Below are 18,043 nucleotides of genomic sequence, written 5' to 3'. Positions count from 1 at the left end.
TGGGCTGATGTGCAGTGAGACATAGGAAAAAAGAAAAGTTGTGGCAGTGGAAAGACTGATCGGGTGGAGGGTGGATCTGAGTAACAATCAAAGATCCAGGCAGGAGATATCTACAGAGAGGCTTGGCCGACAAAAAGTGGACAGGTCGTGGATAGAGAATTACGGGCTGAGGAGGAGATGTGGATCTAAAACCTAAAGGCCCCTGGAGGTGAAGCTGTAGAGAAGTGGAGAGAGAACTTTAAAGGTGTAGTTCACACAAAAATGAATGTTCTGTCATCATTTACTCACCCATCCTACTTGAATGGACACAAAAGGAGATGTTTAGAACAATGTCCAAGCTGCTTGTGATACACGATCCCCATTCACATTAATTGTATAGAAAATAGCAGCTTGAACATTTTTCTGAACTTCTTTGGTGCTCCACACACAAAAGAAAGTCATTTGAAATAAAATGAGGGAGAATAAATGACAAGAGAACATTACTTTTTTTGGAAATGTCCCTTTAAGGGTCCACAGGGCAGATGCAGTGTGGGAGAGGGAATAATACTCTGCTGTAATGGCCTGTCACTCACTCAGAGTTTTCATTTAGAAAATAGATCTCTAGTGCACCTTAATTACATTCTACCCCTTTGGACACACACACACAATCACACTTTTCTGGAACTTAGTCTTTGTGTGTGTGTGTGTGTGTGTGTGAAAGAGAGAGAGATAGAGTATTTGCTCGCAGAGGGTTGATCAGGTTTAGCCTTTATACGCAGGGCACTAATTAAACCTTCATCTCTCTCAGTAATTAAGAGTTGGTTAAAACACAGTGGAGTGTTTTCACTACACATAATTACTAATTACATATAAAGAAAGAAACTTCCTCAAATCCCATCTTTATTAAAGCTCATTGATCAGAGAGGAGATGAGGATAAGCTGCCAATTGTCGTATTTCACATTTAAAGAATAATAAATCAGAGGGATTATGAAAATCATCTGTGTCTATAAACAGGCTTCGCAGAGTGATATTTTGGATCTGAATCTCCTCTTACGATAAGAACACCGAAACAGGGCTCAAAAATAAGAACGGCCCGGAACCAGTGTGAGAGTTTCAGATTGCCAAGTTGTTGCTATATCTTACATTTGTTAATCATATACACTATCTTTCAAGTCTGTGGTTTAATACACCAGTTTCACAATTTGAGTTGAATTACTGAAATAAATGAACTTTTCCACGACATTCTAATTTATTGAGATGCACCTGTATCAGTAATGGATTTCCGAAAATTACTGCTAAATTATAAATTCAATATAATTTATTCAACAAATTATAAATTATTTATTAAAATAAAGCTTAACACTTAACACAAAATGTTGCCATACAGTAAATTGTGAACAAGACTAGGACAACAGAAAAATATATATTGGATACACTTTAAGTCTAGTATATTAGCATACTTGACCTTCACTTGCATGCTCCTGACTCAAAGCCTTTTCCAGACAATACACAGCAAAACTGTCTACATTTGTTGTTTCGGGCCAAATATAAGGCAGCATTTCATGTATCATTCATGGATAAAGTTGTCCCAGAAAAAAAGTTTATAGAAACAAAATTCTATTTTATTCAGTGCTAATAGGAAATTCTCCCATCTACTTATAAAGCATAATTTCACCTAGCAGTTGTGTGTGCAATCTATATTTTTTTTTTTATCTATCATAGCATCAAGTTCATGTTGTGGGTGTCTGTAACCCTCTTTTTTTCATACAGTGTGAGAATTCACAAAACGCCTTTTGTGGAAAGTGAGAGTTGGTTTTGCAGCAGAGAGGATGTTAGTGGGAGGTACTCACGCTGGCCCCAGCGTCCTGTGCGTGGGTTCAGGTAGTTGGGGTAAAGCCCGTTGGGTCTGTCCATCTTAGCCAGCAGTTTCCGTATGTGCATCACCTAAACCAGAACACAAACGGAGTTCACAACAGGACACAAACACAAGGGCCGAACACAGTTACACAGCACTCATACACCCAAGCATACCTTCTGATAGTAGGCAGGGTTTCCAGTCAGATACGTCAGGTGCACAAACTCCATGTGCAGCGTCCCGAACTCAGCCAGAATACTGCTTCCAGCTGAAGCCCAGCCCCAGTTACGCCCCACTCCACTGAAACAGACATAAGGAAACACCCACGACATTTGCGTATAGTATGTTCCTTACTAGCCTAAAGCAAACATCCACCTTTATACATTTGCAGCGTGTAGACAATGAGGAATTACAGCAAGCTCATTTAAGTCAAACTGCTTCATTCCCGCTCCAAACAGATTCACTACCGTCCATCATTCCCATCATTCCTTTGTCAAGTCCAATATTCTATGCTCTATTTGTACTTCTCATTTCCATGCAGAATGTATCCACAGCATTCACTTAGTGTGTGTGTGTGTGTGTAGACCGTGAGAGGCTGCTCTACATGCATGGGGATTAAAAAAACTCCCAAAATGCGGTGGTCTCGTCTGTTCCTGAGCAATTTCATCTAAACACCTAATTAATTCACAAAAGCCGTGTCGGGCTGGATTTGACCCTCCTCCCTCCTCAAACACAAAAACCCTTAATGTACATTCACAATGCACTATGCAGATTAATTGTGCCATTTTCATTTCATTCTAATGAAATTATGTGGAAAGTCGAGTTAAACAGGAAGAAAGCCACAGGGACTTTCATAGATGCACAAAGTCTAACAGCTTTCCATTATGTGGCAGCCCCCATCAGGACAATGAGTGGAGGACAGGCAGCATGGGAAAAAGAGGCAAAGAGAGAGAAAAAAAAATTGAAAGGACAAAGACATGAAAGAGAAGGTGTGTATGGAACAGACCTCTTCAAATTGACCATGGCCCAAGGGATGCCTGTTGGGGTGTTGAAGGCAGGAAGCAGCTTTTCTGCCAGCTGGACAGCCTTCACCTTAAAAACCTAAAAGAGACAGAGACATACAGAGGAGAGAAATAAATTATGAACAACAAGGGAGACAAGGCAAAGCACACAGGTGGACAAAAAGAATCAAGTCAGCTCAAGGGAATAAAAAAAAAAAAAAAAACTGTGGGTGAATCACACAAAAATATGCCAGAGGCTTTTTTTATTTTGATTCAGTGTGAAAAAAACAACAAAAACAATTATAATTACACAATTACATAATGGAAGTGTAGCCTATTCAGGACCATTAAGATTTATTTATTTTTCTTCAAAAATCTAAAATCTAAATATAAAAATTTTCTGCATAATTAAAGTTTAATTATATTCAATAGACAAATACTACAATGACACTTACATACCATAAATTTGAACAAATCTAAATAATTTAATAATATACATGTAATTTACAATAATAATAATAATAATGTGTATTACTGTTCATAAATTACTAATCATAAAAGACGTTTTTAGATAACATAAAATAAAAAAAATTTAAGGTTTCCACAAAATATTATGAAGCAGAAATGTTTTCAGCATTGGTAAGAAATGTTTCTTGTGCACCAAATCCACATATTAGAATGATTTCTGAAGGATCGCTGAAGACTGGCGAAAACGATTTCAAATTGTAATGATATTTCACAATATTACATTTTTACTGTATTTCTAATCACACAAATGCAGCCCTGGTGAGAATAAGAGACTTCGTTCAAAAACAAATATCTTACCAACCCCAAACTTTTGAACAGTAGTGTATATTTACTTACTTTACAATAGTGATACTTTTTCAACGGGGTGATTCAATAAGAATTTGAATCACCCCAATGAGAATTTGTTGGGGAACCGTGAAGATTTTCAATGATATATTTCAAACTGACACAATGTAATAAAATAAATAAATAAATAAAAACCCTATGTTTCTAAAACATGCATAATTTTCTTTACTCAAATCAATATTCTTTTTTCATTTTGAGGTGAAATATGATCCAGACTTGGTCTTCTTGATGGGTTTAGTGAGATTTCACCCCTGCAGCCTGACTAACGCTACAGACTCTGACTGAAGGGATAAAATCTGTCCACAAACTCAGCAGAGAGGAACTGACACACACACACACACACACACACACAGAGTGAGAGAGAGAGAGAACACACATCTGAGACAGAATAAATACCCAATGAACAACACACCTGAATGTGTTTACTCACTAACTGTCCGAATAGAGATGATGCACTGGGGTTTGTTTGGCCTCATCATAAAGTTCAGATTTTGAGCCGAGACAACCTTTTCCAACACCTGCAGTTTAACAACAACTACTGCTGCAGATGGCCACATTCAAAGCAAAGAACCAAACCCCCCAGATTGCTTTAGGTGGTTTGTGTCTGCAATAATAATATAAGCTACTTTGGATAAAAGTATCTCTTGAATACTCAAGTCCATTTAGACACTTTATGAACATATCAGCATAGACACAGAAAGACCGACTTCACCTTTCCAACAGTGCAGATTATTAGAGGAGTCAATGTCAAATGTGCACCAATCAATTTTTTATACAGCAGTACTGTGTTATCATAATTTCGGCGAGACTGTCTGACTACAACTCTGCCATCCCACAAAGTGCTTTTGAGCAAAAATGCCTTGAAAATATCTTTCGCTGATGACTCACAGCCAGACTCCTCTAAACAGGGTAAGATCTGTTGCTCATGTCAGAGCGGGAGCGGTGCGGTTGATCGTGTTTTTAGGACGGAAGATTAAATGAAGCCGTAGCAGGGAAAAGGCCTCTGGTTCTTAGACAAAAAAAAAAAGAAAATTTTCACCTGAGATTAGAAGCCAATTTACAATTTACAGTAAAAAGAAAACATGCTAAATAAAACCATTTTGGGGAACAAAGGAAAAAAAGGCAGATGGGTCATTCCGTGCCAACTCAACCAAAGGATATTAAAATATCTTGAATACTTTTAGTTACAGGCATGACAACTTTAGAAAAACAATATTTATGGCACTCAGACAGGTATGTTCTATGCCAGAGGTGGCCAAATGTTTTCCTACGAAAGGCCAAAAATCAAACTTGACTGAGGGCCATGGGCCGAAAATAAACACTGCATTATACCAATCTGTATTCAATTAAAATTAAAGTTTTCATGGTTCCCATCATTTATGAGTTCATAATATTTAAAAAATGAATTAATAAAATGAAAACATTACTCTGTAATCTTCTTAACTAATGCAGTTTTATTTTCAAAGTTTGATAGTTCAATTAAACTTATGGTACAATGAAAACATAGAAACACTCTCATTTATAGTACAATAGAGTTCAATACCCAATACAGCTATTCAAGATAAAAGCAACACAGCCATATGCTTGCAAAATCAGTGACCTCTAATGAGAGACATGAAGCCGGTCCTTATTTTTCAAATGTTTTCCAAATTGGGCTGTAGCTGACTTACTGACAAGGTCAGGATATTATGTAGGTGAGAGTCAGTTAATTTGCTTCTCATTTTACACTTGTTCAGGTTTGTCAGACTGAAAGTCTTCTCACAGTGGTAGGTACTGGCAAACAGAGACAATATCACTTGTGCTTGTTTGCACAGGAATTTCATCAGGAAATGTCGTTAAATTTTGATGGCAGTAGGTGGCGGCAAGTAACTATCTTTATGAGTAGTCATCATTAAACCAGTCTGTGTCGTTGAAATTAATTTAACTTTGAGTGGCACTTTATAAGGCTCAATAGACGATCAAAGTGTCACCTGGGTAACGCTGAAGCTGATTTCACTGAATAGAGATTGGGAAATCCCCTTAAATGTTGAAAGGATACTACGGCAAAGATAGATTTCATCACAAACTGTCACGAATATATGACTTGACCTGAAGGACAGACGCAGGTTCGCACACGCTCAGGTCGCCTGTCTCAGTCTGCTCTGTCTGTGTGTGTGTGTGTGTGTGTGTGTGTGGAGGAGCTGCCTGAGCCCTGCCTCAGACACAGATAGAGAGCAGACCAGATGTCAGAGGCAGTGGGATAGCTAATATATTTTTGAAATTCTTTTTTTAATGTAAACAAACATGCATGTAAACACAATGGGCAATATTGCATCACCAAAACTTATCGCGGTCATGTCCATATTTCATAATTCAATATAGTAATTATCACGACAGGCCTAGCATCAACGGCATTTTGTCCCGTCTTCTCGTATATGGCATGGTGGGCCAAATTAAAGGTCACCACGGGCCATCTTTGGGGCCTAGGGCAGGGCAATTTTTCAGATTTTATCGATTAATTCGAATGTAATGTTTTGCCACGATTAGATTTTTTAGAAATCGAGGAATCGCGATTTTGAATAGAAATATTACCAAACGTCAGAATTAGACACTTTGACAATATGCCAATGATAACAGTAAAGAGAAAAGAACGATCCAACCGCATGTCGGCGCACATGATTAACCGCTCACGTGTGACGCGCTCATATCGTGAGGCACATTTCACACAGAATGCGCTTTTGTGTTGACAAAGATGCGACGCGGGCAGTGGAATAGGTAAAACATGCAAGAAGATGGGAGTGAACTTTTTTTAACTTGAGCGCCGTGTTTTTATAATGCCGTTTCATGCACGAGTTGCTTCAAGAGACGAGAGCGCAACAGTCAAAAGCGTCCATGTTTACATAGAAAAAACAATGGAAAAGCAGCACAATCGAATAAAAACCTGTAAAGAACTACTACTGTATGTCCCTATTTCATGTTTGTATCATTGGTGACAGGCTGAAAGCTGCTGTTCATTGTTTTCACAGAACATTTATTGTTAATAGTCTACTGGTGTTATACCTTCAGAAGTCAGAAAGAGCTTTATTACCAAGTATGTTTACACAGACAAGGAATTTGACTTAGTGACAGGAGCTTCCAGTGCAGAAGAAAGTATGTCGACATAGTGCAAACTAGTTCAGCAGACATGGGAATTACACAGTAGAGATGGAGTATAACACTTATATAAGAAAAATGTTTTTTTTTATAATGCACTATATACAGAAGTAGAAATATAGAGAAATGTAACTTTAAATGAATGTACAGATATATTTACAAGTGTGCAGTTTACAAATGTAAAATTTTTGGATTCTATGTAGGCTATAAAGTCAGTCATTTTGAATTTGAATTACATTGTTGAGATTTTTTTGAAGCATTTTCATTGTAGCCTATTTCTAAACGTATAACATGTATAAGACAAGTTTGTACAGGATGTAGTTGTAGTTCATGCATCTTTTCTGCAAAGATATTTAACAAGTGATTTGTTTAACATTTACATCATGTTAACAACATGTGTGGTGCACTTGGAATAGACTTTTCTTTAACTAGAGGGTTAATAAAGAAAAAGTTATTTGAATCATGTTGTAGTTAAATTTTTAAAGTTAACTAGTTCAAAATCGCAAAAAAAAAATCGAGAATCGGTCAAACATTCTGAATAAATTGAAATTTTATTTTTATTTTTATATGCGGGCCCTAGTTTGGGCATCTCTGTTCAATGCAATTTTAGTTGATCGAAAAAAATTTGATACATTTCTAGTTTTAAAATTATTTATTCTTTAGATATTCCTCTTTAAAAGAAAAAATTATAAGCTGAATGCAAAGGGACCCACATTTGGTTTTTGACCACATGTGAACAATTTACTAATTTAACAAATGTGAACATACATTTTAAATGTAATGCATTCCCGTGATGGCAAGTATCTTTCAGCAGTATCTATCACATGATCCTTTAGAAATCATTCTTATTCAGCAACATTTCTTATTTTCATCAATGTTAAAAACAGCTGTGCTGCTTAATATTTTTGAGGAAATCATGCTACATTTTCTCAGGATTCTTGAATGAATAGGAAGTTCAAAAGAATATCATTTATTTGAAATAGAAATCTTTTGTGATATACATTTCTTTACTGTTTAATCAATTTAATGTTTTCTTGCTGAACAAAAGTACTCATTTATTTTAATAAAAAACAATGTATATACATACAGTTAACTAAGATGTAGTATATGTCGAGAAAGAGAAAAACAAGTAGGGGTTAGATAAGAAAACAATGTTGTAAGTTGGATTTAACCTTGGGTTGTCTACGCAAAAATACCACTGCACATTAGGGGTGTGCACGAATAGTCAAACATTCGAATATTCGGTCTGAAATTATTATTCGAATAATAAAAATTCTGATCAAATGAATTAGTGAAACTGATTTATCATAATATCACCACCACAATGAGAAATCACATGAAATCCAAACACAGTCAACTGAGGAAAAACTGCAGGTAAGCGCAGCTGTACTCCGATTGAACCGAGAAGAGAGCGCATCTGATAGCCAAATGATCTTGAGACATATATAAAAGTTCCTCGAGGGAGAGTGGTTTAACACAAAGCGCTAAGAAACTGTTAGCACACGTTATCTTTGTCAGCGCGTTCTTATTGTTATTTGACTGAGGAACAAACTTTCACCCGAGCATGTGGATATTATTGTTTCTCTCAGAAATAATACGTGAAACAATGTAAACACAATAAATACAGGCCGACTCGAGTATATGTAGCCTACGTTCTCTACTGTTATTGGCACAGTCTGCTTGATTTTTCCATTTGCTCTGCTTGATCTCGAATGCTTTTTTTAATGTATTTTTTTGTTTACACGTTTTCAACCAAAATAAAACTTTGTGATATAACGTAACGTTGTTGTAGAACATTGTTGTGTAACGGCTAATCATAAGCTTGCTCAGAAATCGTGACAAAACTTGATAATTAAAAATAACGTCTTTCTCATTAAACCTCATTTAAATAAACGAATATTCGATTTTTATGAGCCCAAATATTCGATTGCAAAATTTTTGGAAAATGCCCATCCCTACAGCACATGCTTGTTTTTTTAATAGTTATCTGGTTCTAGCAGACTACTGGGGTGCAAATAGCCATGCTGTGTCCAGTACTATTTGCACCAGGTGCAAATTGTCATAGAGGACAGAAAAATAGTAGGAAAACAAGAAAAGGGTGACAGAGTACAGAAATGGTGCGAAAACAGAAAAGTGAGACACGGGCAGAGAGAAAGACAGAAGCCTAATTTAGACTGAATGAGTGCTTCTCTCACGATTACTAGTTGGAGCGGTGTGTGTTTGTATAGAGGGTTCCACAGGGGTTCAGGCTTAAAGCTGGATTTCTGCCCTCTCTCTTGCTCTGGGTCTCAGTATGTTTGTGCATCTGCAGCCTTTTATGACAAACCTTCTGCCTGGTTTTATTTTATTCGTCGTCATGGCAGCACAATTGGGAGCTGCCAATCAAGGCAGAAACCAAGGCACAAACGCAGCCAATCCAACGCAAGTGCAGTCAATCAGATCACAGCATCAGAGACGTTGTCTAATGAAGAAATTAGGCTGTCGTCTGTGAGAACGTTTAGAAAAATGCTTCTCATCTCCTCAAAGCAAATAGGGACAGTCAGTGCATTTCTACATTTACATTTCAAACACACTTTCTGCCTTTTTTTTTTTTAAAGTGATTGCTCCAGGTTTATAAATAAACTGCATGGATTCAGAAGAGACAATGTAAGAGCTACACAGCTTAGAGTCGACATGGAAAAACACTCAGAATGCACAAGTTGTCAAAAAAAGATTCAAACTTAATTTAAGAAGCTTCTCTTTTCTTGATTGAACTACGTATGATGTAGTTTTCAGGAGATTACTCAGATCCATTAATCATGAATTCAGTGCTTTTTTTCACCATTTAAGCACTATTAAGCATTATTTATGCCTACTAGTAATTAAAAATAATCTCTTAGCATTATAATATATTTTTAAATTGTGTATTTTTGTAAATTAAAATTGCATAGAAAGTATAACATGATGGTATTTTACTCAATTTATTGAATGTTTTTAATAAAATCATTGCATCTGGACAGAATAATTTATTACAATACTACATCACTGAAAAATAATTAAGCACACTTCCCTCAAATTCTCATTACTGTAATACATTAGAATACGAATTTCTCCATATAATGGACTTCAATTGGGATGGCTGCAATATAACAAAGAGTGAAAAATTTAAGGGGGTCTGAATACTTTCCGTACCCACTGTATATATATATAAAGGTCACACGCGGTTAGCTCTTCGTCTGTGTACTCCAGTTCAAAAAGGTAGGGTAGTGTGAAAAACTCATTTTCTCCTCCAACTTCAAAATTGTCCGACATCGTTGTTTTACCTTTTTTTGTAAAGGCCGTTTGACTTTCTTTGCATGTTTGCTTTGTAAACACTGGGTCGGTTCTTCCGTCACACGTGACCTTTCCAACGTGACTACGTAATGCGTGAAGTTGTGGACACAGAACTAGTGCAAGACGAGCATTTGTGATTATAAAGTATAAACATTTGTATTTTATTTTATTTAAGAAAATGACCGATCGTTTCGCTAGATAAGACCCTTATTCCTCGGCTGGGATCGTCCAGAGCCCTTTGAAGCTGCATTAAAACTGCAATTTGGACCTCCAACCCGTTGGCCACCATTTAAGTCCATTATATGGAGAAAAATCCTGGAATGTTTGCCCCAAAAACCTTAATTTCTTTTCGACTGAAAAAAGAAAGACATGAACATCTTGGATGACAAGGGGGTGAGTAAATTATCAGGAAATTTTAATTCTGGAGTGAACTAATCCTTTAAATTAACTATGGCTAAAAATCAGATCCAGCCATATTTGACCCAAAATCGGATCCCGACAACTTCCGTAGCCCAAATAAAGCACGTTGATGGGCTGCACTTACTCTCGCTCTGTTTGATGTGTGCGCGCGCTCTTCCTGGAAAAGTGCCTATACAAGGAATTCCACTCTTCGTGACGTCATGCAGAAAAACTTTCCGAAACTTATACGAAGCCTGAAGGAGTGTATTTGGCACAGAAATACTCAGAAATACCCAAACTTTTGATTTTGGGATGAAGTAACAGACATTTTTTTTTTTTTTTTTCGTGAGACTGACCAATTATTTCGTCTCAGTTCTCAGCTAGCCCAGCATACGGCGTGTCTCATTTTACATTGATGAGTGTGGCAAACCAAACCACAGCTGGGATGTCAAAATAAACGCTAACACTGGTGGTCTACATGTACAAAGTCAACATATCCTTATATAACCACTTGTTAGTTGCTCAATGATGTTAACTTAACAGCTCATTAAACTGCAAAAGCTATTTTTTAAAGATCTTTCTGGCAATTTCCAGAGTGTTTTGGACACACTCTCAGCTACAGACCAAGGGCTGGAAAACCAGATATGTTTATAAGGAAATATCAGTCTACAAAGGCCAGTTATTTGTATTTCAAGAGGAGATTTGTTAGTGATGGCATGACCAAAGTCTACAGCACATCAAACACGCAGATGAGTAGCTGACAAACATTTTCTCATCCATCAAATCCCTTCTTAAATCTCTGTCCTTATCTTGCCTCCACTGGGCCCGGGGCTGCGGTTCTCTTCTGCCTTTGATGAGATCTGTGTTTGACAACAGAAATGTGTGCTGCTCCCTAATGTGACACCGCATATTCTCTACCACTGTGAAAGATATACAACCACAGGACAGCGCATCAATAGAGAGAGTGATGGGGAGGGTGAGAGAGAGAAAGCTAGCTGCTGCATAATGCCTGGAGTAAACACCATTTCCTCACACCATCTCTGCGTGTAATAAATGTGCAAATCAAGGCAAAGAACAAATATTTGCCTGTGTTGTTAACTTACAGCCTATGATCTTATATGGCTTGAAGGAATCTTAAGAAATAAAACCTCTGTCAGCACTGCGTTTGGAGAAATCTAATGATTCATACAGTAATTTGGCTGTCAAACACACAGTAATTGAACCATCTCACAAAGAACGCCAAAATGTCTGAGCATCTGCAGGAGCAAAAGGCAAAGAAATTATATTTGACAATAAACGGAGCAATTCCAAGAGGGTCCTCGCACCGCGGTGCTCGGGCCCTAATTAGATTTGATTGAATCTGGATTTGTCTTTCAAAGAAAAGAAGCAAAGCGCTGTCTAAATCTACTGTAAAATTACTATTAGACATGAGATCTACATGTCAGTCATCTAAAATTGCTAGCTTGCTGGTGAGGTACCTGGAAAATGCTATGAGGGTCTTAACCTCAGAAGGAAAATGAAATCTATTAAAAAAAAACATTCCAGGAAGTATTTAGAAAGAGTTATTCAAAACAGTTATTGAGCCAGTCACTTTTTATGACCATAAAGGGAACAAGTGCTTCAAATATCGAATGGTAAACTATACAATGTAATAAAAAATAAAATAATACCAAAAAAATTCAAATAATAAATAAGACAAATTATTTACCTAATAATAATAATAATAAATTATTATTAAATAAAAGTTCCATATGTGACTATGTGAAGGCCCTTTATTTGCGGGCATAAAATATGAGTGCATAAGAAAAAATAAAACAAAACATTGCAAAGAAAAAAGATAGAAAAAACAATTCTCCGAAAAGAACACACTAGGGGTCGAACGGATCACAGTTGATCCGTGATCCGTACGGACCAGGCCCCACAGTTCACGCATGTGATCCGGGGATTAATTGCAAAATTTAACCATAATAGAGTGAAAGTTTATCATTTGTACTTGTTTATAAGATATATATAATATAATATAATATATATATATATATATATATATATATATTTATATATAACTACATTAAAAACTACTTTTGAATGGCTGTCAATGAAGAAGCAGACTTTGGCTTTTGGCTTCACATACAGCATAAAGCAAACTAGCCATCCAAACCCTGGCCCCTTGCTGCTTTAGATCTAAATTAATCTCTTCACTGCCATCAAGAAACAACACTGCCAAGAGATGCAGGGGTGAGAGGATCTAAAGAACAAGGGAGAAAGACTGAGAAAGAAAGATAGATGAAAGGAAAGTATAAAAGAGAAGACAAGAGGACCAAAAGACAGTGGAAGAGAGGACAGAGGAACAGCAGAGTAAACATCATCCATCACTGATAGGGGAGAGAGAGAGAGAGAGAGAGAGAGAGAGAGATTGAATGGAGGATGTGGTCTTGCACAGGAGAGATAACCTCCAGAGCTGATAAAAGTATGGAGTCTTCGGTCTTCTTCAGATCAGATGCTCTTCTCCAGAAAAACCAGCTGCACATCAGTCCAGTACACAGCTCTCTCTACTCTGGACCCTCTTTCATTCCCTCCACCCCCAGTGGATTTCTCCATCATGCCTGAAAAAATCTCTTATTAAAGTGACATGGCTTTTCAATCTATGACACTCTGCCTTCAGTCAGTGCCTCTACTCTTTGCTCCACGCTACCTCCACTGCATATTTGTTGAGATAGTGAATTGGTGGGTTTTTGTTAAATGTGAGCCAAAATCATCACAATTAAAAGAACCAAAGACTTAAACTACTTCAGTCTGTGTGCACTGAATTGATTTAATACACGAGTTTCACAATTTGAGTTGAATGACTGAAATAAGTGAACTTTTCCACGACATTCTAATTTATTGAGATGCACCTGTATATAGAGAAACTCTGCCTGCACCAAGGAGATGTAGAGTATAACACCTGGAGAAAGTTTTTCATTAGCATCCCTATACATCTCAATGGCAACCGCTTGGCTGTTACGTGATCCCCTGGGAGAAAGCAATTTCAGATCTGTCATCTTTGCTCATGGGCAGGCACTCAGTGCTTTCGAAAAGGCTTTTGAAAAGCCGTCAGATGCTTCGGTTCCCATAATGCTGAAGTTACTGTATCTACCAGGAGAGTATGCACATCTTTATGAAAAAGTGACTCAAACTACTGTAAGGAATTAAGTCTTCAAAGTAAAAGGTAGTTCTGGGTGATAACGAAAAGCAGATAATTGTTACAACCGATAACCAATAAATGGCCAATATTAAAATACTATACCTAATTAGTAAATTAAGAATAAAATACTACAAACTAATATTAATCATTTTAAATGCTTGAAGTAAATGTATGCATCACAACATTGTAACATACAGTATAAAACATGTATATTCATTTTGAGGTTGCCAAAGATTACATTCAACAGTGCTATTTTAAAATATTAGTGCTTTTAATGATTAATTGTTTCAATGAGTAGTTTCAATGATGGCAAAGATAGTATAAATGTAAAAAATTAAATAGGGCTGCAACTAACGATTATTTTGGTAATCGATAGTTGGCCGATAATTTTTTCGATTAATCCGATAAAAAAGCCCAATTTTCTTTTTTGTTTGTTTTATTGACAAAACACACTATTCCACATTCTGCCCAATGTCCTTCAAACGAACGTGCCAACTGAATGCTATGAAAACATACAGTGCTTAATTTATTAGACCACCTGTCATAATAAAGAGAAAACACAAATATTTTAGGAATCTGTCAAAAAAATTGTTTAAATCTAAAAATGTTAATGTCATAAAATAACAAACTGAAACAAATAAATAGTATTTATTCACATAATAACAAAAATGGCCTCCTATGCCTTTCATAACAGCTTGCATTCTTGCTGCCATTGTTTAGGTACTTTTTGACTGTAATTGGGCATCTGGAAAAAACACTATAAAGTGCTTGACTATTTTTTCTGCCTTTCTTTCATAGACAACAGCAATAATCATATTACAGCATTAGAAATAGCCTAATGTTACTAAAGAGCTTACACAAATTGGAGGACTAACCTATACAGAAAGCTAAAAATGATTGGTAATCACCAATACTGTTAGTTTAGAGCAGCAGTGGCACAAACCTAAACTAGTTTGTTAAAAACCTTACATAAATGTTGTTTTAATAAATTTAGTACTGTATAGTGAATATAGTTTAAATCTCTATATTAAAAATTAAAATAATAATAAAGATAATAAAGACGAATAAAATCACAAACTCCGTGTTGACCAACAGGTGAGAGTAATGTTCTGCAGGAACACACGTTCACTTTGATCACAGTCACGTCTTCCTGTCATTTCTTTATCCTATAAAAGACGGTTATGAAGCGTCTGATATTTATATTCAGACAATTACACGCTGTTATCGGTTCCTACTCTCATAAAATGCGTGCACTACATGTTGACTTTTAAACCTAAATTTAACGTTCAACAACAGATATTTCAGCACAGTTAATGTTTTGCGCTGAATATTAATTGTCTCCCTCTGTCCGCATGCGCGCTTATTCAGATTTAAACTTAACGCAGATTGTCAGGGCCGGCCTTTATGCAAAAATGGAAATGCTTTCGTGAATTTGTGACATTTACAGTTAAGGATATGACCGTAAACTGAAAGTTTTTGCGCTGAGGACGCACACGCATCTGTCAAACTGCCTGACAGGGCAAGCCATTAGCCTACGCTAATGCATTAAGTTAGTTTAAATCTTAAAATAAACAATTCTCATGTTTTAGGCAGCTTGGTTCACATACTTCTCCCGCAGCATCTCATTCTGTTTCCTCCACTATTTTTAGATGCATTTTGTAATTCAGTGCTGTAATTTGACGCGACCAGCTGAAGTTGGACGTGCACTGTGGGCAGACCCGACTAATCAATAATGAGAATCGTTGTCGATTATTTTCATTATCGATAATAATCGATTTTATCGATTAGTTGTTGCAGCCCTAAAATTAAATATACAATATTGACCAATACAGAGATAAAAATCTGTAATATTCCCTAAAATAGGTACTCAAAAACTACAGTAAAGAACAAAAGGTGAAAAAATTATAATAATAAAAAAAAAACACTCCTATTTTATCTGCTCAGCAGTGTTTAAGCTATACCAACATTACAGTGTCTCTCGTAACATCAATGCTTGCTTTGATTCTGATCTCTGTAAATGTTGTTGCTCAAATTTGGGCACATTTTTGGATATAGCCGTCCACAGCATACTAGAGGCCTTATGGCGACTAGATGTAATTACAAGATATAAATGCACAGTTAATCCAGATGTTATTTAATGATTCTTGAAACAATTTATTTAATCTGATCACTTCTCTCCATGTTTGCCAGTGGCAATACAAGTACTAGTAAATTGGACACTCTGCCTCCAACATTCAGCCAATGCTGTACTGCATGTCTATGACAGCACACATGCAGGACAAACACAGTGTAACTGTACTGGGGACTGAGGCCTGACACCCAGGCGTGTCAAAACACTGTACTGAAGGAACAAAAGGTCACTTGGGACAGAGAGGCAGGCATGACTTTGTATGCAAGTGTGGCGAGTTCCACGTCCAGTATCTAAACTCATCTCATGAAGTGTGTGGAGCGGCAATGAGGCCGTGCTGCATGGCTGCAGCTTAATTCCTTTGCATTTTCACCTTCAGACTAAGAGGAGAACACAGTGATATGCAGTGGTAGAGATACGCTGCCCAGTGATGAGGGAAAAGAGAGAGAGACTATTTGTGCCCTTCTCCATTAATGTCCATGGACAGATAAGACAGAAAGGAAGCGTTAATTAACATGGGCTTGAGAGAGGGACATTTATTTCCCCTGAAAAAGCTGTTCTTAGTTCTCTGAGCCAACATCACTGCCCTAAGATAAATTCTCTCTGTCCAGATCTTCATCTATGTGGCTGCCTGCACAAACTTCCCTCATCTGAAATAGCTATGAAACTGAACAGCACAGAAGAAACACACAAACTTCTAAAAATCAATAAGCAATGATAACGTACCTCCTGTCCGGAGAGGTAGTATGCAGCCAGAAGCCCTCCAATGAAGCGGATGTTGACCTCAAAGACAGATACTTCTGCATTCTGTAGAAACAGAGGGAAAATGAGAAAGAGTAAGAGCAGAACAGTGATTGCCTACTTTTTCAGGGTCCTTGGTTCCCTAAGTATTTGTCTTGTTTTTAGGAATTGTAAAATAAATCTTCAATAAAGAGTCTAAACCAAACCAACACAAGAAACTTTAAATTCAGGGAAATAATACTAATAATAAATGTTTTAATATTAATGTTTAAGACAAATGTTAAAAACTACTCCAGTCTTTAGTGTCACATGGTCCTTCAGAAGTCATCCTAATATGCTGATTTGGTGCTCAAGAAACATTTATTCTTTTTAGCAGTGTAGATTGAACTGCTTAACTGATTTATTGCTTAATATTTTTGAAGAAACTGTGACATTTTTTCAGGAATCTTTGGTGAATAGAATCAAAATAGAATGGATGCATTCTTGCTGAATAAAAGTATACCTTTGATTAAAAAAACAAATATATTTATATATAAAATACAATATATTTGAAGTTTATTGCAAAATAATATAATAAATATAATCAGTTTGTAAGGAGAACAGTGCTGTTAAAAATTTTGGAGAAAATGAAAGTAATTTTTTTATTTTCAGAACATAACTGTTGCGCTATTTATAATTCAAACAACCATTTAAGCAGCTTTATTAATGTGCATGAAATATCTACATTATAGCCATGCAGAGCTCCCAAATGAACTTCAAATCTACATCAAAGCTGATACAATAATCTCTCAGTGAGACTGAAATGAATGCTGGAGCAGTGTGTGTTTGTATCATCAACATCCATCTTGTCAGCTTCTACCTTTATTTAGAGAAAATTACCATAAAGCAGTTTTCCACTTGCACAAAGATCACACCGCAAACAGCAGCTAATCACACACACCCCTTTAAGTCTCGTATAGCAAAGGAACTAATTCAACCAATGCAGAAAAACAAATCTAAACACAGTGAAGTTCAATGGTATGGTTGTACAAGCTCCCGGAATCCTGTTTAGCCCCGTCACAATCCCATAATCCACAGCACCTAAAAACAGCACCTGTTTTTGTATGCTGTTTATGAAATATAAGGAGGTTTTCCAGTTCTGAACATAACGCTGCTAAAGCATCTTATATTGACTGTTTTACACTAATTTGATAAGACAAGAACATGCTTTAACCAACCCCTTCCACTTAGCATTCATTCAGCATGTCTATTAATTTTGACAAAAGTGAACATGCACCAGATTAATTCAGATATGACCGTTCCCTGACCAAGGTCCATTAATTCAGTTTTTGGTTTAACAGCTGCGATTAATGCTGATGGCAGGCAGCCTCATCCATCATCACAACAGAAACACAGAGAGAGAGAGAGAGAGAGAGAGAGAGAGAGAGAGAGAGAGAGA

The 18,043-nt window shown here is 36.6% G+C and overlaps 1 protein-coding gene across 1 annotated transcript in view; it reads right to left on the bottom strand.

Annotated features, from left to right (window-relative positions):
• The window catches only part of LOC107712247 (mannosyl-oligosaccharide 1,2-alpha-mannosidase IB-like), a 105,025-nt gene that overhangs the window by 9,912 nt on the left and 77,070 nt on the right, over window positions 1-18,043 (bottom strand). Inside the window, exons 6-9 of the mRNA XM_016517429.1 lie at window positions 16,591-16,671; window positions 2,842-2,936; window positions 2,012-2,135; window positions 1,831-1,924 (exon numbers count right to left, since the gene is read on the bottom strand). Of these exons, the coding sequence (XP_016372915.1) occupies window positions 1,831-1,924; window positions 2,012-2,135; window positions 2,842-2,936; window positions 16,591-16,671 (394 nt within the window). The remainder of the gene's footprint in view (window positions 1-1,830; window positions 1,925-2,011; window positions 2,136-2,841; window positions 2,937-16,590; window positions 16,672-18,043) is intronic.

This window comes from Sinocyclocheilus rhinocerous, unplaced genomic scaffold (genome assembly GCF_001515625.1).
Source record: "Sinocyclocheilus rhinocerous isolate Xijiao unplaced genomic scaffold, SAMN03320098_v1.1 scaffold2583, whole genome shotgun sequence".
In the NCBI taxonomy this organism is placed as follows: Eukaryota; Metazoa; Chordata; class Actinopteri; order Cypriniformes; family Cyprinidae; genus Sinocyclocheilus; species Sinocyclocheilus rhinocerous.
This window is presented reverse-complemented; position numbering and strand designations above follow the sequence as displayed.